This window comes from Biomphalaria glabrata, chromosome 4 (genome assembly GCF_947242115.1).
Source record: "Biomphalaria glabrata chromosome 4, xgBioGlab47.1, whole genome shotgun sequence".
In the NCBI taxonomy this organism is placed as follows: domain Eukaryota; kingdom Metazoa; phylum Mollusca; class Gastropoda; family Planorbidae; genus Biomphalaria; species Biomphalaria glabrata.
Window position 1 is genome coordinate 34,878,361 of NC_074714.1, and position 24,757 is coordinate 34,903,117.

The 24,757-nt window shown below is 32.1% G+C and overlaps 2 protein-coding genes across 4 annotated transcripts; one reads left to right on the plus strand and one right to left on the minus strand.

The window, feature by feature from the left end:
* The first annotated feature begins 1,904 nt into the window (after positions 1-1,904).
* Positions 1,905-11,073, plus strand: LOC106066161 (uncharacterized). Its single transcript, XM_056026299.1, has 8 exons — positions 1,905-2,140; positions 3,019-3,776; positions 4,517-4,658; positions 5,057-5,460; positions 5,579-5,776; positions 7,086-7,302; positions 8,040-8,451; positions 8,954-11,073. The coding sequence occupies exons 2-8, from the start codon at positions 3,036-3,038 to the stop codon at positions 9,279-9,281; spliced, it is 2,442 nt and encodes an 813-aa protein (XP_055882274.1). The 5' UTR covers positions 1,905-2,140; positions 3,019-3,035; the 3' UTR covers positions 9,282-11,073.
* LOC106066159 (ubiquitin carboxyl-terminal hydrolase calypso-like) lies at positions 10,883-23,971 on the minus strand. 3 transcript variants are annotated; one of them, XM_013225126.2, is made up of 16 exons: positions 23,787-23,971; positions 22,068-22,163; positions 21,667-21,760; positions 21,380-21,409; positions 20,891-20,945; positions 19,993-20,122; positions 19,464-19,586; positions 19,251-19,312; positions 18,880-19,031; positions 17,917-17,995; positions 17,701-17,824; positions 16,607-16,621; positions 13,202-14,030; positions 12,787-12,860; positions 12,426-12,518; positions 10,883-11,395 (listed from the first exon to the last, which is right to left on the minus strand). In XM_013225126.2, the coding sequence occupies exons 3-16, from the start codon at positions 21,701-21,703 to the stop codon at positions 11,192-11,194; spliced, it is 2,007 nt and encodes a 668-aa protein (XP_013080580.2). In that variant the 5' UTR covers positions 21,704-21,760; positions 22,068-22,163; positions 23,787-23,971; the 3' UTR covers positions 10,883-11,191. The 3 variants fall into 3 exon arrangements, with proteins under 3 accessions (XP_013080580.2, XP_013080579.2, XP_013080581.2); XM_013225125.2 differs by having other exon boundaries at positions 22,068-22,173; XM_013225127.2 differs by lacking the exon at positions 16,607-16,621 and having other exon boundaries at positions 22,068-22,173.
* Between the last annotated feature and the right edge of the window lie 786 nt (positions 23,972-24,757).

A 24,757-nucleotide genomic window follows, 5' to 3' on the forward strand; every position in this document is an offset into this window, starting at 1 on the left:
GAAAAAATGGATGACCCCCCTACGCTAAAGGAAACTGATCTTGCCATTCAACAGCTCGCAAGCGTAAAAGCCCCTGGAGCTGACTCCATTACCGCAGAGGTCTACAAAAAAGGTGGATTAGCCCTGATAGAAACACTTCATGAGCTGTTCTTAACTATGTGGGAACAAGAGTCAATACCACAAGACTTTAAAGAGGCCACAATTGTACGTCTATACAAGCGAAAAGGAAACCGACAAATCTGCGACAACCACAGAGGAATATCTCCTCTCTCTATTGCTGAGAAAATCCTCGCACGCACCCTACTAAATCGGCTCATGCAACACCTAGAACATGGTCTACTACCAGACAGCCAATGCGACTTCAGAAAGGAGTGTGGAACCATTGACATGATCTTTGCGGCAAGGCAGCTCCAGGAAAAAATGCCAAGAACAAAATGCTGACCTCTTCTCAATATATGTCGACTTAACAAAAGCATTCGACACTATTACCAGAGAAGGACTCTGGAAGATCATATCAAAGTATGGATGTCCACAAAAATTCATATCTATGGTGAGACTATTTAATAATGGCATGAAGGCTCGTGTCCAGGAAAGTGGAGAACCATCAGAGCCCTTCGAATTATCAAACGGGGTAAAACAAGGCTGTGTCCTAGCACCTACACTGTTCAGTATCATGTTCTCCGCTATGCTGACAGATGCATTAACAAATAGAGAAAACAACGGGATAAATTTAACATACAGATTTGATGGTGGCCTATTCAACCCGAGGAGGCTCAAACCTAAATAAAAAATAAAATCAGCAGTATTCAGGGACCTGCTATTTGATGACGACTGTGCCCTAAATGTCTGATCTGAAAATGATCCGCAGAGCATCGTCAGTAACTTCTCAAGAGCATGTTCAGACTTTGGTTTTACCATTAACACAAAAAAGACTGAAGTCTTATATTTGCCTGCTCCAGGGAAAGCCTACTCGGATCCAAGCAAAAGATAAATGGACATGATATAAATGCAGTAGACAGATTCACATATCTTGGCAGCACACTCTATAGAAACGGAGAGATCGATAATGAAGGTTTGGACTAGGAAGAAAACTATCTTCAACTCTGAAAGAACATCCGAAACATGTAAAACATTTTACAAACAAACATCCTTCCTACATTGTTCAATGGACAGTGTACAGAAAACATGCAAAGAAACTGAACCACTTCCACATGACATGTCTAAGAAAAATACTGAATGTCAAATAGCAAGAAAAAATACCAAATACTGATATATAAATGTTCTTCAAAGAGCGGGTCTGCAAGGCATCCACACAATTCTGATGCAGTCCCAACAGCGATGGGCAGGACACGTTTGCAGAATGGAAGACCGCTGCATCCCTAAACGACTCCTGTATGGCAAATTAAGGGAAGGAAAGCGCCCACAAGGTAGACAAAGAAAACGCTTTAGGGACACCCTCAAAGCTTCTCTGAAAGCGTTCAGCATTAATCCAGCCACCTGGGAGACAGAAGCACATGACAGAGCATCATGGCGTCGCGCTGTGAAAACTGTTGCACTAATCGCTGAGGAAAAGAGAACAGCGCTGGCAGAAGAAAAGCGCCAGAGAAGAAAAGCAAGGCCCAATGACACTAGCTCCAGCTGGAATAACCTGCCCAGTGTGCAGCCGAACATTCCGGGCTCACCAGCCACACGAGGAGGCACAAAACCCCCAGTGCAAATCCCTCAGCCCCCTGGATGACAAATGTGGTCATCATCGCATAGTACCACGATGGATGAACTATATATACCATGATTAATTGTAAATGACACTAATCTATATAACAATTGCATTTTGTATGTAAATCTTTTCAAGTGAAGTCAAGTTTAACGTATCGTGAGATTGTTTTCTGTAGCAACATAAGTCATCGTGAGATTGTTTTCTGTAGCAACATAAGTCATATAGATTTAATGATTATCTTATCTTATCTTATATAATACAGACGTTACTTAAAAAAATCATGATAGAACTAGACTCTAGAATCTAGATCTTCTACTTATAAATCGCTAAATCTAGATCTAGTCTAGATAGATATATGGGGTACTCTATTATCAAGATTAGATTAGATCTAACTCAATAATTCTAGTTCTAACAGTTTCAGAAGTAAGTCGTTTAAGCTCTAATTGGTAATTTCTGAAATTTAAAAGAAATAGTATTTTAATATTCATAATAAATTAATTTTAATTTTATTAAATAATAATAAAATTATTAATTCAGGTGAAGGCTGAACTTGACTTTTCACTTAGTCTGAAGTAGATCTAGATTCTAGTACTACTAGAAGTCTAGTATAGTACTAACTTGTAACTTGTACAAGACGACAAGGTTGATATAATTATAATAATATTATATCCATGACTTAATGCATGACGTATACGTGTAGGACGTAATCATCTTCTTTTTTGAAGAAATTAATGAGGGCTATGCACTGGGGTTTTATGTCTCCTCATGTGGCTGGTGAGACCTATGTGAGCCCGGAATGTTCCGCTGGGCAGGTTAGCTGGAGCTAGTGTCATCCACCTTGCTTTTCTTCTCTGGTGTTTTTCTTCTGCCAGCGCTGTTCTCTTTTCCTCAGCAACCTGTGTGCCAGTTTTCCCAGTGTGATGCCATGATGCTCTTTCATGTGACTCTGTCTCCCAGGTGGCTGGGTCTATGCTGAACGCCTTCAGAGAAGCTTTGAGGGTGTCCCTGAAGTGCTTTCTTTGACCACCTTGCAAGCGCTTTCCTTCCCTTAATTGGCCATACAAGAGTCATTTATATATATATTATGTTTAAATATATATATATATATATATATATATATATATGTAAACATAATGAAAATAAAGAAAACAAATTGAATAAATGAATAAACTGAACTTCAAAACAATATCAATAATATAAACTTCTAAAATTTCAAAATTTAATTTTATTTATATATCTTTATTGAAGCCTTTAAAATTATATATTGAAATCTAAATAACCAATGCTTAATTTTTTTTTAGAAATTCTCATCTGAAAGATGTCTGTGGCAATGGCAAATAAACATCAAGCTGATTCAGTTGCTGATATCAGTTTTGATTTGGAAAGATTGTTTGACCCTTATAACTTTGATCATATTCCTCTGGACAAAAGATTAGACCAGTTTAAACAACGTGATCTTGCGCACATCAAACATTATAAGGCTGCTGTTAAAATATTTGGAGGTCCCCCCATGCGAACAAGAGTTATTGTTGCACCTCCTATGGAAACCCCGTTAAAACATCGACTTGGATATTACATGAATAAAGTTTCAACCCCTCCACCCCCAACACTGAATGGTACATTAAGGTCACCCCCTGAACCAAAGAAAAACATTCCTGATGAAGTGAAACAAAAAATAGCAGAAGATAAAAAGAGAGATGACTATAAGCAAAGGATAGCAAGTAGAAAAAAAATAGAAGACAATCTCAAGAATTTAATATTTGATGAAGAGTTTCTTGGAAGAAAACTTAACAAGTCAGAATTAGAAAAACGAGTGCAAGCTAGATTCCGTGCTGCTTGTTTATGGAAGCCAGATCCCCCAACTCCAGCTGAAGTGATTCCTCCTCCTAAACCTTTACCAGGAATACCCATAGTTGCTGTACCACCACCAGAAGGTCTACAAATTCTGGATAAGTTCTTGTCTCTAAACAGACTACGCTTAATGGACTTATTTCTGCTAGCTGATAAAGATAAAAGCTGGTCCATTTCCAGGGAGAAATTCATAAGTCTTGTTTCTAAGGTATTAACAACTCTTTTAATGCTTTACAGCTATTTTGTATATTTTTACTGTATCATTATATCTCTATATAATATCATAACCAAAGAAAGTATTTAAAAAAAGGTCAAACATTGAGATTTCCTAAACTGGATGATCATGACTTGTAAATTTGGTGAAGGCAGGATTTTTAAATTGCCATTTAAGAGTCCCCCAGCTTTAATTGGATTGACTATTAGTTGGCAAAAAACAAAATCTTGATTTACAATTGACTATTGAAAATCTAACTTTTCTATCACCCATTTATGGACCACTAATACCTGAAAGACAAATAACTTTAATTAAATTATTTATTTAGCATACAAACTAATTACTTACAGGATGGCTGCCTGGTCGTGAGGTTTGCGCGCTGGACTGTCGTTCGGATTTATCGATGGTCGAGGGTTCAAATCCTGCCCACTTCCATCCCCCGTCGTCCTGCGGGAGGTTTGGACTAGGAAGTAAACTATCTTCAACTCTGAAGGAACATCCGAAACATGTAAAACAAAAATTTTAAACAATTACTAGTTTAAAGTTTTCAACAACACACAAATAGGACTTTTCTTATTTGGAAAATGCAGTTGCATTATGTCCCTCTAAATAAATTATATATTATTATATATATATATTTTAATTATAGGTGTGGAGCCCCATGTTTTTTCTGCTGTCTTATAGTGCTTATATATTAAGTTATATAGATGCAATTATTCCTTCGTATTTCCTAGGCAGAAATTCCTTTAAGTGAATCTGAAGTGGATGATTTGATGATCACGTTGGATACAAATGCCGATAATAAGTTGGACTATCAGGAGTTGAATCAAGGACTTACACAATGGAGAAAGCAGAGAAGAGATTTAAAAAAACAAGGTATGCCTTTTCTTTGCTCTTTAAGTATAATTGTTATTTATTTTATTATGAAAAACCAGCATATCAGTCAATGGTACATAATATTAGTTACTTATAGCAAAGTATTTTCAAAGAGCTTAATTCTACTTTTTACATTTTTGGGAGGAAAAAGTTGAGCAAAAGTTATATAGTCCTTGTAATCACAACAAATTTCTATAAGGATCAATAAAGCAGTCATAGTCTTAAAAATATTCATGACAATTTAAAAAATTATTATAAAACATCTGAAATTGTTAGTAGGTCTACTGATAATTCTTTCTAAAACTTAAGTTTTGATGAATATGTTTGGTTAAAGTTGAGATAATGTCAAAATATAAAAAAAAAACTTCAAATAACTTTTTTTAAACATTAATTTTCAGAGCAAAAAAGTAATTCCTTTTATACATCTGATGAAAAGCTGTCTTCCAAAGATAAAGATATTTATCATGTTCAAGAGGAATACAAGGCTTATGCCAAGGAAAGAAGTTTTGCTGATTTTTTCAGTGACAATGTCCTGAAAACCTCAAAACATGATACTGCAAAAACAGTTCCAGTTTTTGTTTCTTCAAAATTTGAGGACACAACTCTGAACTTAACAAATGAAACAGATTTTCAATATGACTATAATGATGCCAATGTAGAGCCCATAGATGATAATGATGAAATAAACAGTGAAACATATTTTCTTCAGATGGAACTGTCTGTCCCAGATGACACTAATACTGTTCCAGCACCAAAAGTTCAGATTTTAACTGAAGATACTAAAGATAGTTTTGAGAAAACAGTAAGTATACATAATTTTTCAAATGTTTTTTATTTTATATATAAATACTTTATATTCTTTATGTATAATGTTAGTTCACTTTTTAAAATCTTTACTTAAAATATTCTATTTCCATTAGCGAGTGAAATCTTCCAAAAGTTCTTATTCAGGATCTCATCTAACTAATTCAAGATCTCATACAAGTAATTCAAACACATTAGAAGTGCCAGAACCTGATTTAAGAGAAGAGATGAGAGTACCTGAGTCTATGGAATCCATGTTGGATAATCGCAAACTTAACCGAGTAATTCTTAGCAGAAGTAGCATGAGAAAAAATGTAAGTTTCTAATTCCCAGTGTTTAATTATTGTTACAATAAAAAAAAAAAAAATTTGTTTATAGAAGTTCAAGTATGCAGTAAAAATTTGGCTACATAAAAGTTTTTTTTTGGCTTCTCACTTTTGCATCAAGCTTCAGTTTACTGTGCATACAACTCATCATATTATGCAGGAATACTAGAACTAATGAGAAGGTAAAGAAAAAGAAGGAAAAACTGATTACAGTGACTACATTTTTCAAATAGCTGAAACCTATACAATGTGATTTAATAGGGTTTCAATAGAAATTAATTATACTTTCAAATTTGGGTATCACACATTGATGAATGTTTTGAATATGTTTGTTTTGTAATGTTAATTCACTAATGATTCATATAAGTTAAAAGAAACGCCAATGAATTTCTTTACAGAAAAAGTTATTTTTCAAACAGTTAATTTTATTATTCCTTGAACAGAGCATTTGCAGCCCCTGTACATGGATTAGATTAAAGAACAACTTTTTTTTCATAAATAAGTCATATATATATCTAGACATTAACTGTATACATTTTCTGTTTCAAAATAATTCTTATAATATATGAAGAAGCTATTGGGTTTAATCAAGTCAAGACTAAACAAATCAAAGTCATATAGAAGAAATGTATAGTTTACAGTCTCATCAGTATCAAGTGTAGCAAAATATGTACGTTACAGATGTGTCCATAATATTCAGCTTCTAAGATCCATCCATCTCAGTGGCACTACATCCCATGGAGGGCCATGGCCGGCTCTAGAACATCTTTCCATTCTGATCTACCTTGGGCTTTATGTCTCCATGCCCAGACTCTTAGCTGTTGTAGATCTGCCTCTACATCATCAAGCCACCATGCTTGTTGTCTACCTTTGGGATGCCTGCCTTTTGGTTTTTGCCAGTAAACAATCTTTGCTTCTCTGTTTTCTGGCATTCTTTTGAGGTGACCCGTTGTTCCTTTTTATTTCTGTCACTATGGAAGGGTCTTCATATAACTGGTATATTTCATGGTTGGTGCTAGTCCTCCATCCAGTTGCCTCATGTATGAAACCATAAATTGTTCTGAGGATCTTCCTTTCCCAAGTATTTAGCAGATTTTTCTTCTTTTTTTTTTTGTTTCAGCATCCAGGTTTCACTTGCATACATAACTACTGGTCTTAGGATCGTTTTGTAGAGAGCTTTCTTTATTTTCCTTAGATAATGCCTTAGTATTATTTCAACAAATATTTTCTATATATAATGACCTATACAAATTGTGCTGTATAGCATTAAGCAAGTATTGTTAATCTCTTCTAAAAGCTTTCACCTGTGGAAAGACTTGTATTTGATGAAAAACCAGGTTGTATCAAGATTGGCTATAAACCAATAGATGATCATTGCTCAGAGTCCACACTTGGTGGAGAAGCTGCTGATAAAGTCAACCAGTTTCGTCAGGAAAAACTCAAAGAATATTATGAAGTAAAAAAAATGTTTGAAGACAGAGGCTTACCATTCACACTGGATACTTTGAATAAAGGTAAAAATATTACTTTAAGCAATCTTATTAATTACACTTTTAGACTGCAATGAAAGCAGTTACAAATGAAAGGCAGTTATTGAGTTTCAAGTGTTTTAAAATGTCAATGTTACAAGTATTAATTGCTCAATCTTTATATACCATAAATAATATTATATTTATTATACTCTCTCTATTTCACTATTTCTCTCTAAATATATATGTCTCATCATTGCTGAACTACCCAATTAGCTGTCACTACTCTCCCCCCCCCTCCCCCCACTCAGACCACTGCATGTGAAAGATTATCATGTTATGTTATCATAGCTTTATTTATTATTATAAATATCGGCAGATATTTGCTAAGATTTTGGTGTAATTGAAAATGAAATTATACCATTGACAACACAATTAAGCTCCAATAGATTTTAGGGTTTAGATTAACAATTAGTGCGTTATATTAATTATACGGGGCACAGTGGCTGAGTGATAAAGTGCTTGGCTTTCAAACTAGGAGGTCCTAGATTGGGATTTTGAGTTTCTGAATTTTTAGGGAACCCTTGAACCCAGCACTACATGACACCCTCCTTAAGCATCTGCCATGGAAACATCGTCTGCCATGGAAACATCATCTATCAACTGCCATGGAAACATCATCTGCCCTATAGATTACAAGGTCTGAAAGGATACTACATTAATTGTGAATAAATGTTTTACAAAAAAATGAAAATATAGTTTAAAATTTGTCCATGTTTCAGTGTTATTGTACCCTGGTGATAGACCAACTAAGCATATTCAAGCTGAGCTCAAAGCAAGTTCTCAACCAAAGACATTGGGTTCAAATAGGATGTCATTGGGAAAACAATTGGTTCAAAATCATAAATTGGTGACAACACAATCTGGACACACCATTACATCAAGGTCTGATAAAGATGTCAGCAGAACAGTTCCTAGCAGAATGAAGGGCATTAGTGAGGGCACCAGCAGCACACAGATTGGGAAAGTTAACAAGAGGAGACATCTTAAATACCACACTGTAACAGATGTCTACCCTTTGGCCTCTAAAGTTAAACACAGTGAACAAGAAGAAGAGTTGAGCTCAGGAACTGCTTTCATCAAATCTAAACTGGACAACTGGATGACCTTTGAAGAGTACAATAAATACACTAAGTATGTGAGAATTTCATACTTTATTTATTATACTTTTCATATTTTAATCATCAAATCTTTATGTTTTATTTGATAGAATTAAGACTAATCAGAAGTAATCACAGTCTTAGTTTAGAAAATAAGGTTGGGGCTAAATAGAGAAGATGTATTTTAAGCTGTAAAAAAGTTCTAAGTCAAATTGAAGACTTGAAAATAAAATAAAATTACTGGATAAGTTATTCCAGTTAGTTAATTCTATAAATGTAGCAAAGAAAACCGTTCATTTTCCAGAAAATATTTAGGGAACAAAGTACAGAAACTGAAATCATTAATCTCAATCTTAATTTTGATGATAACAGGTATAGATTTTTCTTAGTCTGTTAAGGGCAAAGGTTAACTGAAACAAAAATTGAATTGTGATGTATTTGAGAACACACTAAAATAAGTAACAAGATAGAGCTAGTAAATCAGTCAATTACCAACTTGCTATTAATAAAAAAAATTTTCAATCTTTTACAAATAGAAACTTAAAAAGTAGATATTCTCGTGGCAAACACAAGAGCAACCCTGATGCTGACTGGACTGGCTATCTGCTTGATAAACTCTATTTGTGCATGGACCATGACCACAGCAGGCTAGATGGCAAAGGCAATCCCATCAAGACCAGGGATTCCTCTGCCTACAGTGGACTGGGAGTAGGCATGTACAATGGAAGAGGCAATGCAGTGTTCCAAGAGACGCGTCACATGAAAAGAGCGTATCCTGGCTATAACAATGATCTGCTAACCTGGCCAGTGGGAGAGAATGGGGTCAGATATGGAAACATTGATGAACATAGACTTATCAGATAAGCTTCTGGTATGCCCAGGAAAGTAACATTACATCTTTTCAAACCAAATTATCATTAGTTATTTTTAGTAAATTGTGGTTAGCATTTACTTTATACCTACTTTTACTTTATAAACAGCCTGAATAATTAAGATATACCCAACTAACAATTCAGTGTGCAGTGTTATGTATTCACAGGTTCATTCTTGTTTTGATTTAGATAAAAATGTTACTGAATTAACAATATTAATAAGACAGTCTTACAATTACTGCATGGCTTTGAACATAATTAAAAGCAGAAAAAAAGGTTGGAACAAAATATGAAGTTTTTAACAACTTAAAGATAACATTCATCAATGCACAAGACTTCTTCAGACTCTTATTAAATGCAATTATTACTATGAAAATATGTATTCTACATTTCAGTTTGGTTTTTAATGAGCAATGTAATTATTAATTTGTACAAATATGTCTATTTATATTAATGACAATGTTGATGTTCAGTGTGATGATGCGTCATAGTGTTGATGTTCAGTGTGATGATACCTCATAGTGTTGATGTTTCTTAGTTCATGGAGAGAAACCAATTATTTTCATTGTTAACCTGCTACGTATAAACCAATTTTTTAAAAAAGTTTCTACTGTTAATTGTTACAAGATAAAAATGATCACTTGAAATTGTATTTTGAGTTACAAGATTTTATGTATTCAATCAAATTACACAGGAGGAAAATGTAAGTGACTATGCCAGTTTCCTTGTATGTATGTTTAATGTCTTGAAGCTCAAATCTTGTCAGTTGATGATAATCATTCCTTTGTGATCAAAGTACAATAATCATCACGTCTAAGAAATTCCCCCCTCCCCGCAGGTCTGTCCCCTGTCATAAGTGTGGGCTAGTTCTTTAGGGTATGATAACTCTGAATTAATGAAGCTCCTTCTATGAACAGCTGATAACTCTAAATTAATGAAGTTCCTTCTATGAACAGCTGATAACTCTAAATTAATGAAGCTCATTCTATGAACAGCTGATAACTCTAAATTAATGAAGCTTCTTCTATGAACAGCTGATAACTCTAAATTAATGAAGCTCCTTCTATGAACAGCTGATAACTCTGAATTAATGAAGCTCCTTCTATGAACAGCTGATAACTCTAAATTAATGAAGCTCCTTCTATGAACAGCTGATAACTCTAAATTAATGAAGCTCCTTCTATGAACAGCTGATAACTCTAAATTAATGAAGCTCCTTCTATGAACAGCTGATAACTCTAAATTAATGAAGCTCCATCTATGAACAGCTGATAACTCTAAATTAATGAAGCTCCTTCTATGAACAGCTGATAACTCTAAATTAATGAAGCTCCTTCTATGAACAGCTAACTCTAAATTAATGAAGCTCCATCTATGAACAGCTGATAACTCTAAATTAATGAAGCTCCTTCTATGAACAGCTGATAACTCTAAATTAATGAAGCTCCTTCTATGAACAGCTGGTAACTCTAAATTAATGAAGCTCCTTCTATGAACAGCTGGTAACTCTGGCTGAATTAATAATAAATGAAAACAACTTGTTTTTAAATAACAAACAGTAAATTATATTCTAAGTTATAAAGAAAACAGAAGTTTCAGCAATAAACTGAAGTTTTATTCTTGTTTGAACATAAGATCCATCAAAACCATTCAACTGAAATGCATATCAATATATTGTAACAAAAGACATAAAAGACATTCAAGCTTATATACTTTTTCTTCAAAGATGTGTCAGCATACTTAATAATACTTTGGCAATAAAACTTCATACACAATTAATACAATGTTTCAGAGTTACAAAAGAATTTTACAGTAAAAAATGTATCACCCATCAGACTTTGTGAAACAAAACTGTGAAACAAAACAAAAGAAAAAAATGCCAGACTTTACTAATGACTAAATTCACTTTTTCCCTTTTTTCTTAATTTTAGCTCTTTTTTTCTTTTCCGACTCTTTGAGTAATGATTTCTTTGTCATCTTGGGTCCGGGTCTCTTGATAGCCATGTTTTCTTCCATCAGGTCCCCCAAAACCCCTTGCTCCGCAAGCATAGATAAGAAGGTCATTATGAATGTATCATAGTTGTGTGTCCTTCGGCAAGCATCAATCTGGACACAAATATTTCAGGTTAGCTGAATGAATACAGGATAGTGTGAAACAAAAAAAAGTTCAACAGTTAATCAATAATTTACAAAGGTGTTAAATATTCCAATGATAGGTCTTAAGATCTTTAGGAAACACCTGAATGCAATAGACCTTTCAAAACCGATGTTAGAATCTAGACCTAGATTTAATTCTCTAACCAAATTTAAATTTATTTTAGTTTTTTACTTCAAACTAGTGTTTTCCCTGTGAGGACAACAACTAGTAATTATTTTCTTAGCAATATACTTCAACTGTTAAATTTCTTGAAAAATCATTAAAACCAGTTTTTAGGATCAACATCAAGGTTCCAACCTACGCCCACCCACCTACCCTCCATAAAGTTCTGACTTGAATAGAAGTATTGTAAAAAAAAAAAAAAAAACCAGTAACAGCAGAAGAAAATGTTTAATGTTTAGTCCAATCTTGTTACATTTAAATTCAATCCATAGGACATCTAACCAGATAATATGTAGTGCAACTAATTAGTCATGACAGCAACTCATACCTCATACGCTAAGAAGTTAATTAGGTAGTTCAAATTAGTTTCATGTCCCTAATCAAAACTAACAAGATGACTATAGCCTGCAAGTTAATTCAAGCCAAATAGATACTTCATGTAGAAAGCTAACAAGGTAAAAGTGTACTTGAGTTTAAAATTAATCTTTTACATTTTTACATTCTGGGTCTTACGATGACATCTTCACAAACTTAGATGCTTTAAAATGGTAACAACAGTGAAAATCACTGAGAAAACTTTCATTACCGCTATTTAAACAAACAGGCAGGGAAAAAAAAAAGAAAAGTAAGCATCAAGGTTTCAATTTATACAAGATCCTAGATGAAAATAAGAAAGGAATGCAAGGAACAGGACATCAGTGAGACTCCAAATGAATATCAAACTATGGGACAGGGGAATGGTATATGACACAAAATAGGAACTCACCTCAGGAAATTTAATAGAGAAAATAATGATGTACATAAAAAAAAAATCACCTGATATTTTTTACGTTTTTCATTCTCCTCTTTTAAGCTACTCTCACAATGTTCTATTTCTTTCTCGACATTCTTTAATAAATCAAGGAGATCCTAAAGTATACAACCAAGTCAGACATTAAAACTATAGTTTCCTGTGTACATGAAACATTCAAAGTAAGTTGCAAGAAAAGCAATATTATATAAATAGCTAAAAATATATAGATTAGTTCAATTATATATAAATGTCATCAAATACAATAGTATAAAATAGCTCAAATGTATATTAGTTCAAATATTCATATAAGTCACAATGTACTTTTATAGTAAGCATTTAATTACAATAGTATAGTATTTCATTCCAATTAAAATGTTATTTCACCTTGGGTGTGAAGACATGATTGGACTTCCTTTTCTTTCGTAGAGAATGAGATTCTTCACTATCTACTTTAGTTTCTGTGCAATGAATTTCAGAAAGCAAGTAAGGATCAAAGTATAAAATGAACTATCACAAGTGAAAGCAAAAATGTGGGTGTGTATGTGGGAGAGTTCAAGTTTGCCTTACTGCCTGTTAATGAGTCTAAGATGGCATAAGAGAGGCCTAAATAAAGACTGCATTCAGCCAAAATACTTACAACCAGTTTAGAAGATTTAATTGCTTTAACTTTAAGATTAACCTAGTTTAATAAAATAATCCTCTTTAACATATCATATAAATAGCATCCAATGAAAATCTTAATTCTGTTTCTTAAATCATAAATGAAAAAAAAAAATGTTAGATAATGTTAACCTTTTACCTGAGGCAACACCACCTTCCAAGAACTGTGGACTACTTTGGCAGGAACTTGTGTTCAGACTTCCAGGGGAACTAAATCCACTGCCTATCTCTGAAGCTGTGTCTGTGCTTTCGTTACTAGCAGCACAGGGGGACGTACTAAACTTGGTCTCTATGCTCAGAGGTTTAGTGATATCAGACTTCAGGCCACCACCTGCACTGGCCGAGACTTTAGTGTCTGAAACAGCAGTAAGTTCAGTTTTGACAGTGTTTGGTTTAGCTTCAGTTTTTGTAGCCAGTTCAGTATTTTCTGTGGCATCCATTGGTTCTTGCTTTGTTTGGGTTTCATCTGCAACTTTGATATGACCAGTCTCTGTTTGCAATAGATTTGACTGTGAGGGAGAGCCTTTTTCTTCTTTCACCACTTGAAAATCATCTAGTTTTTTATCATTCTGTCCTGTTGCCATTTGGCATTGTTTGTCTGATGAAGAGGATGAACGAAGCTTCATTGCATCACTGCAGTGAGCTGAACCATTTACACAACTGTTTATCATAGATGTGTTTACATTGTTTGAGGCATTGCCTAAACTTACTGCAGCAGAGGTGGACAAAACAGTCTCTGACTTGGAGATAGAAGGCTGGGGACACAGTGAAGTCACAAAAGTAGTGCTGGATGCTGATGTTTCTGTGGTGCTGTTATTCGTTTGTACCACAAGCTGTGATGCTGAGGGTGATTCTTCAACAGAAACCACCACAGGCGGAGCTGAAGAGAATGTTACAGTCTTCTTGCCTTCACTAGCATGGGGCTTGCTCTCTGTATCTGATCTATCACAACTGGCTGGGGACACGACCTAGACAAACAGGAAACAGATGTTGAAGGCAAGGTTCTAGAGTTAAACACACATTAATGATTTTCAACTGATATTAAAGCCAGAGACTACGCTATGAGAACATAATTCTAATTTATTTTATTTTCACACAAAGAAGAAGTACGTCATACTGGTATGTCAGAACTAAACCACAGACTGGATCATTTTAAACTATCCTAATGCTGGCTCTTAAAGTTTTATTAAGGACAAGTGTTTTACTATATTATGCAAGTGTAAAATTTTACAACTTGTAGTAAATATTTAAGTTACCTTGGGATAAGGGTAGTAATTATTCTAGTACAAAATACTACTTAAAATATACAGCAATATTATTAAATAGAATAAACATTCTCACAAAAGAGCATTTTCTACAACTACAAGCTATATACAGCATAGTGACAAAACTTGTTCCGAGGAAACAGAGAAATGAGAGAAAATCATTTTAAAGTCAAGATTTCAGCTTTCTGATAGACAAGAGCATACAAACTGTAAAATAGATTTTTAAAATTCTTATTAAACATTAAACTCTGGGATATATTAAAGAAATCTAAAACAGTATTACAAAGAGTTTTCATGAAAGATGCAAACCCCAAAAGGTCCATCCATGGGGCCACAAAATATTATTTTTTTTTAAAATGACAAGCATTCAAAAAAAAAAAAAAAAAAAAAACAGGAAAGAGGTGAAAAGAAAATTTGTTGACATTTTCATTTTCTCAAACACTACAAGAAATAAACAGAAACATTAGGTATCAACAAACTGTCACTGGATTCACTTACAGTAGAACATTTATATAATGAAGTCTCTAAGTATGGTAAATCCAAAAAAAAAATACAAGGGATTGAAAAGGAGTCACAAATAGGAAACACAGTAGGTCATTACAATAGGTACAATAAACAGTTTTCAAAGAATTGAAAAAGTCATCCCAAATTTAGATGATTAGTTAAGTGGCAAAATGTTCAAAAACATTTATATTTGAATTGAAATAGTGCATGTTTAATGACAACCTTAGATAGGAAAGTGCAGATGAGCCAACACGTAAAGGTACCATTTCAGCACCTTGTCAGTGCTTTTGTACTTCTTAATTTATACTTACTAAAAGGTGACAGACACCATAACCCTTTGACCTTTCAAGTTTTTAGCAGACAAACAATAAATAGAGGTACAGAGGCATAAACTCAAAGACAGAGGACACAAAGTGAACTTTATACATTTTCCTCAGAATTGATGATACAACCAAAAACATAGTCTGCTCTCATGACTTTACATATACTTATCTAATTTATAATGTTAAGAACAATTATAATAATAAAAAATGGAAAATCAATGTCAGGACATATGGTAATTGATTCTTGGATACTAGGATTTCATTCCATTATATTCATGTTCTACTGTAATTTTGAGAAACTAAATCCCTCTTTCTTGCATTATCAAAGCTAGAGCCAAGACTTGAACAAAGCAATAGAGACAAATGAAAAACTAAAAATAACATGAACATCATTTATCAAATCTTTTTTTGTATCTTTAATATTTATACTTATCAAACAAAAATTCTGTGTTCCCTAATTTGAAATAAATACAGACTGATATATATATAGATACATTGGTTGGATTAGTTAACTTACCAAACGAATTTTTTATTTAAAAAAATATTTTATTGTTAACTTAATATACTCTAGTATATTGTTGTTTGTACATGAATGATAAGGCTGTTTTATATTGTAAAGCATTGAAACAAATAAAGTATGTCATGACAAAAAGAAAATAAAGATAACTAAAATTTAAAAAGGCTTGCTTTAGGAAAAAAACAACAGATTTCTTAAAAATACATAACATTTACACTCTATACAAAGATTAATATAGTTAATATTGTACCATTTTTTGTTAAATTAAAACACAGAAAATAATTAAAAGATATTTTCATAAAAAAAAAAACAAATAAATTTAATTTTCAAGCAAAAAAAAAAAAATCTACTGGGACAGATATTATATGAATTCACAATTATATTTAGCTGCTAAAATACTATTTTGTAAAAGATGTACTATAGCATGATATAATAAATGATAAGTATTCTTGTTTAGTAATTGTGTGTGCCTGGGGCTCTTAGAGGTGGTGGAGGATGTCATTAGTAGTTTTTGTCTTTTTCGAAGCATCATTATCATTAAAAAAAAAAAAAACATAATGTCATCCATTTTTTAAATATGAAAAGTAATTGTTCAAAATAAACATTATAATTTCCATAAAATATTTATGATCCTTTTGGAATGATCATAGGACTTTGGAATTTGCAACTGCAGCACCTACAGGAAGCTCTTTTATTTCCTCTATTTTCTTTACACACAATACTTGCAAAATAAAGGCCATAGAAGCAAACAGAAACTAAAGCAGTGATCTAGAGAGCAGACAGACTAACATATTCAATAGTGAACAAATGTATCAACAAAACACAAACTAAATAATAAAAAAAAAAAAGTGTTTTTTTTTCTGTTTTTTTATATAAAATTATCAGAAGATTAAAAAAAAATCCGAAATTCCTTCATGTTTTTGTTAAGTTTTTACCTTAGCGTCCAGTAGCTGAGAAGTTTTTAGTTTGGAGAGAAAATCAAAGAAGAAATAAAAGTTAAATTTTGTGACTGTTCAAATAAAAAAAAGTACTTTGAAAAGAGAAACACAGATCTTTCTATCAGTTATAAATACAATAAATTAGTATGTATAAACTACAAGTGCAGAGAAATGATCAAATTAAATTCAGATAAAAGAGGAGTACACTTGTTAACAAGGATTCTTTAGACCAGTGGTTCTCAACCTTTTGAGACTTGAAAACAAATTTTAAATATGCCCCATTCACAGACTAGGCTTATTTGTGCAACTGGCACACAATGAAATTTTGATGAACAGTTCTCACATCATTAAAGCTTGAAATGGCTTACAGTGGTTCCCAATGAAAGGTTGAGAAACACTGCAAAGCAGTGACAAAGAAAACTCAATTATCATGTATTGTTGTGGAAAACAAAAGAAACTGATATCCCTTTGACAGTTTAAAAAGTACACCATCCTGTATTTAAACTTCTTCTTTCTCACTTCAAAGTCAAATATATTTTGCTTTTTTTTTTTTTTTTTTTGTTTAAATAAAGTACTTCTTTGTTATAGACCCTGAACAGCATAAACAAATTTGAGTTAAAAAAGATATATATATATATATATATATATATATAAAAATATATATATATATATATATATATATATTTATGCCAGTGTTGAGATAAGTCAATATATATTAGTAAACTCAATATATATTAGTAAACTTATGTCCATCATTTTGCATTTTAACTTTCATGGCATGAAGTATGCCTTTTTTGTAGCATCTTATTGTATTCTATTCTAAGAGCTCAGGTAACATGAGTGTAATGGTCACTTAGGGGACAATATTTTATGTCCAGGAAAACAAACTATGAACATATTTTTTCAGAGAAATTCACTTTTTGAAATATAGTATGACATTGATAAACAATTATGTTTCCTTTGTTACCTTCATGTTACTCCTACAATTTATTTATATAAAAAAAAACAACTAACTTTTATTTTCTAGGCATTGCATTGGGCTCACAACTCTTCAATACCTAACACTATTTAGAAAAAATAAAATAAGTTACCTGCTGCAGGGCCTCCAATACAATTTTTCTGTTTGTTCTCAAGGTTGTCAGTTTCTGTTCCAGAAGTTGACGTTTATCAGGGACAACAGTCATTAGATTAAACCTAATGTCATGATAGGGTTCTCTGAAGGTAACAAACAAAAAACTATTTAGATAATGAAATAGAAGTCACATTGGCTTCAAATGAAAAAATACTTCAAGAATTTGTACCATTACCCTCCAGTGGCCATTCCTAGTCTGTCTGTGATGACTCTGCGAAATTTTTCTGTCCATTCCTCACCTTTTTCCCATGGTCCTTTAATTTAAAAAAAAAATATTCAATAAATCTGTGATTAGAGTTTGTGAATTTTTTTTTTAACAATTTAAATATATTTGATTAAAAATGAAATCTATATCAAGGATTCTTAGAAACGTGGGTGTTATATCATGGGTGATGACTTATGTAGCTATCAAGCTGAAATAAAAAGGTTTGAGTCCTTGTGAAGGCAGGAATTAACTTAGGATTGAAGAGTATTCCTGAGCACACCTCTCAGTTAGCTTTTGGGGAAAGTAATTGTTTTTAGTTATTGTTCAGGTCACTTGATATTTTTGTCAACTACTGGTATTAGCAACAAATGACAACTACTTGACCAGCCCTATACTCATGATGGCAGATTTAAAAAAAAAAAGATTTACATTACCCTAAAGCATCCTAGAATAGAATTTTATTTTTTACAAAGTAAAGGGAGTTTTCAATTCTCAAAAGTTTTTTTTTCTCCTTAAGAGAATTCATAAATATAATATACCAGGGTTAGTAGCACTTTGACAGGACAAAATTTTAGGAGATTTTATTAGCGCTACAAACCCTAATACATTTTAAGACTTTGATTTCAATGATAGAAATAAACAGAAGTTTTAAGAAATGATCTTGGACTGGTCTGTGTAATCATTTTAATAGTTTGCATCTATTGTTAAGAAAAAAAAAATTAAATAAAGAAAATAATGTGGATATCCAACCAAAGGACTAAATGCTTAAACCAAATGATTAATTAAAAATGTGCACTTAAACTCTGATTAATCTAACCTTAGGTCAAAATAGTAATTTAGTAACATCTATTTCTTACAAATATAATGACCACATCAGCTAAAATTTATTTAAAAAAAAAAAAAATAATTGATTCTGATTTATATAAGCCATACCATGATCAATAGGATGAGGTTTCAAACCATCCAATTCAAAGAGATGTCCATGAATAGGAACATAGCTAACAAAGTGAAAGGTTTCAGAGTCCATGGCTCTAACACTGGACAGTCCAGCTTGTTTTTCAGGTAATGGTTTACTATTTTCTGGTCTAATAAAAAAAAAAACCATTAAACATTAAATTAAAAAAAAGAATTATTTTTTAAAAATATTTTTTTCTTGATTCATAACCAGTTAAATATTATATTCTTGGTACCCCAACAAAATAGCGATTACAAAATAGCACAAACAAAATAGAGCTGACAAAATAACATTATCAGCATAACAAGTCAATTAAATAATTTTTCTTAATAAACAAAAAAATATTTACCTGGCAAAACTATTGTGCACTCTTGCTAACTCTGGCATATTAGCAATGGCATAGCCTTTGTCCTAATTGTAGAAAATAAGAAGTAATAATATATCTTTATATTCCTGAATTGGAAAAAGAAACTCTTAACATATTCAATGTAGTATTTTAATTTAGCCCAAAGCCTAAGAAAAGTAAATAGGCCTACTAGCTATGTACTAAAAAGAAACTCACCTCTGGGGACATGGAGTTGGTAAATTCTTTGATCAAGTTCAAAGTTTTCCCCAGTTTCACTTTGTTGTCACAGTTTAACAAGACACTCAGAAGTGCGTGAGTAGCACAAGAGTTGGGAATGATCTATTCAGGAGGAACAGGAACATTTTTTTTTTGTTTTAAACAAACAATAATTTTTTTTTTTTTATTTCTTATCGTATTTTCTTTTTCTATAACACTACCTCCATGACCATTATTGGATAATTTACAGATAATTATGTAGAACAATGGTTCTCAAAACATCTCGTTTGTAGTTCATGGTATCTTACTTCACATGCACTTGATATTTAGTTTTAAATAAGTCAGAAGCACAAAAAGAGTAAAAAAACAACAACTTTTCTATGTGATTTAGAAGTTGCTATAAACATTTGAAGTTGTTAATTTCATAAGAGGAGTGGCAGTTCACTTAAAAAAAAAAACAACTGATATAAAAAAAAATAAAAAGTCCAATAATGAAATAATAAAACCCAGCCCATTAGCATTTACAAACCTGTTGTGCAAAAAATATTTGATTAACAGCTTCAGTGTCAGTTACAAATGATTCCACTTCAGTGTTTGTTTTCCGCCTACTTCGTCGTTCCTCAATCCAGCGAAATAAGAAAATGAATCCAAAAACTGGTCTTCAAAGATCCATACAAAACAAATGAGTTAAATTATCATATCAAAACACATTTTAAATATAAGCAAAAAATGTGGCCTTAAAATCTTTTAAATTTCAAAAGTATTTAAACAGTTAACCACTCAAATATATCCAGATGTGAACCAAGTAATATCTATTTCAAGAAAGACAAACATATCATAAACTAAAAGAACACATTATTTAAATTGGACAAGTGGATATGTTCCCAGTAAAGTGCAAAATGCAAGGATTCTATAGTACAACATGATTTTCCATTTCTTACTTTGCCTAGGCATTCCACATAATACCTCAGCATTCTATAGAATGCAGGAATTTGAACTTTGCTAGTGACAGATTCACTGTACTGTTGACAGACTTTTATTTTCTATCTATAATTCAAAAATTCAATATTTATATTTTACATTCAGACCTCAGATTATAAGCAATACTATTTACAAGGGCTTTGCAAAATGTGGGATATTCTTTTGAAAAATTGATATGCTGTATGACATCTTGCTATTCATCAATTCGGGTTGCATTAATTAGAATATTACAACTAAGCCATTAATTATGAGTTCATCTTTCAGCACTGGCAGTTAAAGCAATGCTTTGTTAACTAGAATAGCAATAAAAAGACATATATATATATATGTCACTTTCAATGCAATATCTAATTTTTGTAAAATCCTAACTTTTTAAAAAATTCACGAAGTAAAGATGCATTACTATTGTCTTCAATAAGTCATAGTGATATCTAGTCAATACTTACCCCTCAATAGGCTTTTGTAAGTCATAGATTTCTTCCACTTGAACTCCATTCACACCTTGATGATAAATTAACAGATGGATTCTAAACAGCTCATAATGTGATTAAGATAAATTTTAATATACTAGTAAACATACTGACCTGCAACTTTATTTTTATTGATAACCCAAAAATTATTTATTTTTTTTTGCATTCAATGACAATTCTTTAAACTGATAGTAATATTAAAAACAGTCTAATGACATTAATAAACTTTCTGATATCTTATTTTGCCTGGTGAAATTCTGAAGGGCTCATACAAACATTTTGAACAATTGGCCAATTTTATTTTTTTTTGGCACTCAAGACTTCCATTTTTAGCAATGTTAAAGATCAGAAATGGAAGGATAGTCAAAAGGGAGATAAGGAAAATGTAAACATTGTAGTCTCATGGATGCCAAATTTAAATATTCAAATATTTATTAATTTCATTATAGAATAGAGTCAACTCACCAAAATCTTCAAGAAGTAAAGTGAAAAGTCCTAAGAAAAAAGAAATGACAAAATTCATTATAATAAATCTATAAGAGCTTTCATGAAAACGGTGATTATAAAGCTACAGACCGAAGCTAATTAAGTACTAATACAATGTCATGAACTTACAATGAAATTGTAATAAATAAATTGCAATGGTAAACATTTCACAAAAATGACCAAAGTCATACCAAAAAGAAAAAAAAAAGGGTCACAACAATAATCAATAATAATCTTATTATAGAGTTATACAGACAAACTAGTACCTGGATCACTCTCCAATTCCAACCAACCTTTATTCATTATTAATGTTTTGCACACTAACTCTTTCAGCTATAACAATCAGCCATAAATATAGATCTAAAGATAAATAAAAAAGAATGTGTATTATATTGTGTATATATACAATAAAGCATGCAAGAGCTGTCTATCTAGATCTATTGAAATAGTTAACAAAATTAAATTAATTAATTGGTCTTAATTAGGACATATGACTCGAGAACGTGAGACTGAAAGGTTGAGTTATTGCAGTGAGTTAGATTTTGTTAAAATTATTATTACTAAAGTCTAGTGCATTTATTTTATCTCATATCAACTCGATTTTGCCTATATTATATTAAAAGTGTGTTGAGCATGTGTTTGCAGGTCTGACAGTTACATCACTTACTTGACAAAAGACAAAGTGCCAGGTTCACTCAAAATGTTGTGGACATACACGTGTACAAACACAGTTTGCCACACCCACCATCACTTGTTCCTTGTTCTAAAATGACCTTAAAGACATCAAGATCAGTGGTAAATTTAATTTAATAGTAGAGGAGTCATATATCAAATATATGAATATGCTATCTTATAAATAGTATAGAGTAGAATCACTATTGTGGAACAGTTAGCTGCTACTTTTAGTTTTAATTTTTTTTTCTCCGTAATGGTTAGACCTATGGAAAAACTAAAAGTATCTAGGCATTGCCCATCCATTTTCCGATAAAAATAGACGCATTGTTTAGTTTTTCAACAGATATTTAAATTTTACATTCAAATCGACTGAGATATGGTCAGTCACAATTACGGAACAGGATTTTTTAAGAAGTCACAATTGCGGAACACTGTAAAAATGTCGGAACAAAGCCTATATAAAGCATATATTTATTAGTCTTATATAATACTTGAACTCCTTATCCTTTACATTAATTTTATTTTATTAAAGCTTAAAACATCACATTGTCACTTTTAATCCTTTACCTCTTTAATTTAATTGACGTCACATTACCCTGATTTTCCTTACAAGATTTTATTTCCCACTACTCTTTAATTCTTTTTTGTTATATTAATATTATATAGCCCTATATGATATTATTTGATATTATGATTTGTCCTCTTTTTGATGGATGTCTGGTAATCATTAATTATATATTATATGTAATATTATTGTCTAAATGTTTTTAAATTTATGTTTACTAATACAATTTCATATTTAAATTCAGATAATCTAAATCACTATGTAAATATTAAGCTAAATGCGCAGGTCAAATAAATGACATCTATAGTGTTCCACAATTGTGACTATCTTTAAAAAGGTAAAAACTGGGTTAACACCTCCCAATTTTTTAAAAATTAAATTCCTGGTAGATGGCTACGACATGAAGTTTTTCCACATCCATTTATAAACCTAAAAATAGGTGTATCATGCAGGTGATCTGTCATTATCATTTTTAAAAAGCCTTAAGCCCTGACCTATGCGGTTCTCCTGGTACGTGAAAAATAATGGACGATTCCACACCTGTCAACTTTAACCTGGAGTCAAAATTAATTTTCTGCTGTGAAAGGAAAACCCTTATATTGGAAATGTAGAGAAATGGACCATGTGCAGTACCGTTACAGTAGTTTAGCAGAAAATTTCAAAATAAAGTTAATTTTAACTAATTTCGATGAGCTGTTCCGCAAACATGCCTGCTCCGCAATAGTGACTCTACTATATAATAATATGCTCAGACAAAGTGTCAAATGATCTAGACTATACTCAAAATACTGTAACTCAGTGTAACACAGGCAGGACCTTAAAAACACAACTCCAAGAACCCCTTATTTAGATTTTACATTTTAGAGACACATTCAAATTTTGCAACTAAGCCACTAAGCCTGTCTCTAATCATTTCAATAACACACATCTTAGGATCTACACTCTAAATCAGAAAAATCGGTAAAACTTCCCATCGAAGGCCCCTGCCCTAGTCTTGAACCGATTATTTTATTATAAAAATATCTTGAGTTGATGTACTCAGTCTCAGTCTAGGCCCTAGGCTCATCTACTGATCTAGATTTAGAATAAATTAGACTAATAGTAATTATAGTAATAGTATACTACTCACATAAACATAATACTTACTAGATCTAGATTTATCTAGAATATATAATAGATTATAGATCTATTCTAGATCTAGTTATAGACTAGTAATAGTATTATAGTATATAAATATGACATAGATCTATCTGGTTACTAGACTAGTAACTACAAAACTAGTAGTAGTTCTAGCTATGGAGTGTGACTATTCTCAGTCGGCTACAAAAGGAAATGTATTTCTATTTCATTAGAGCAGTGCTTCCCAAACTTTTTTTCTAAAACGGAACACTTCCCATTTAGCGGAAACTCTAGTCTGATTTTTATTTTCTACATTCGTGTCATTAGTGACAAGAGCTGAACTTCTTGATATCAGGCAGATATTGACAGGCTAAATTTTAATATTTGAAGGGGTATCAATCAACCTGTTTGTAGAGCTATAATCGAGAATATTGGAATAACTAGGCCAATGTATATAATTGAAAATATGTTCATTAAAAACATTTTTTTAAAAGATGATGCCACTTATTAGATTTAAACATAGTTTATGGATTTAAGTAACATAATTTAAATGTTGTCTTGTTGAGTAGATTAATGCATATTTAATGCAGTGAATCCAGAACTAGGTTCCGCGGTATGCGCTCTGGACTGTCTTCTCGATGGTTCTGGGTTCATAGCCTGCCCACTGCCATCCCCCGTCGTTCTGCGAGAGGTTTGGACTAGGAAGTAAATTATCTTCAACTCTGAAGGAACATCTGAATCTGAAACATTAAACTTTTTTTTAAATCCAGGGAAATAATGAAAAAAAGAGACTTTAGGGTGCTTAAACTCATGTAAACCCGATAGATGAAGCTCGTTAACCAGGGATAATAATTCATCTAGGAGAGTTGATTTTTTTATTTTGATTTTAGGCACATCGGCACAATTTAGGCCATGTCGTGCCTGCAGTCCCTTAAGGACTACTCTCTCTCTAAACAACAAGGGCCAGATTCTATACAGTCATATCATTAAAATCAAGG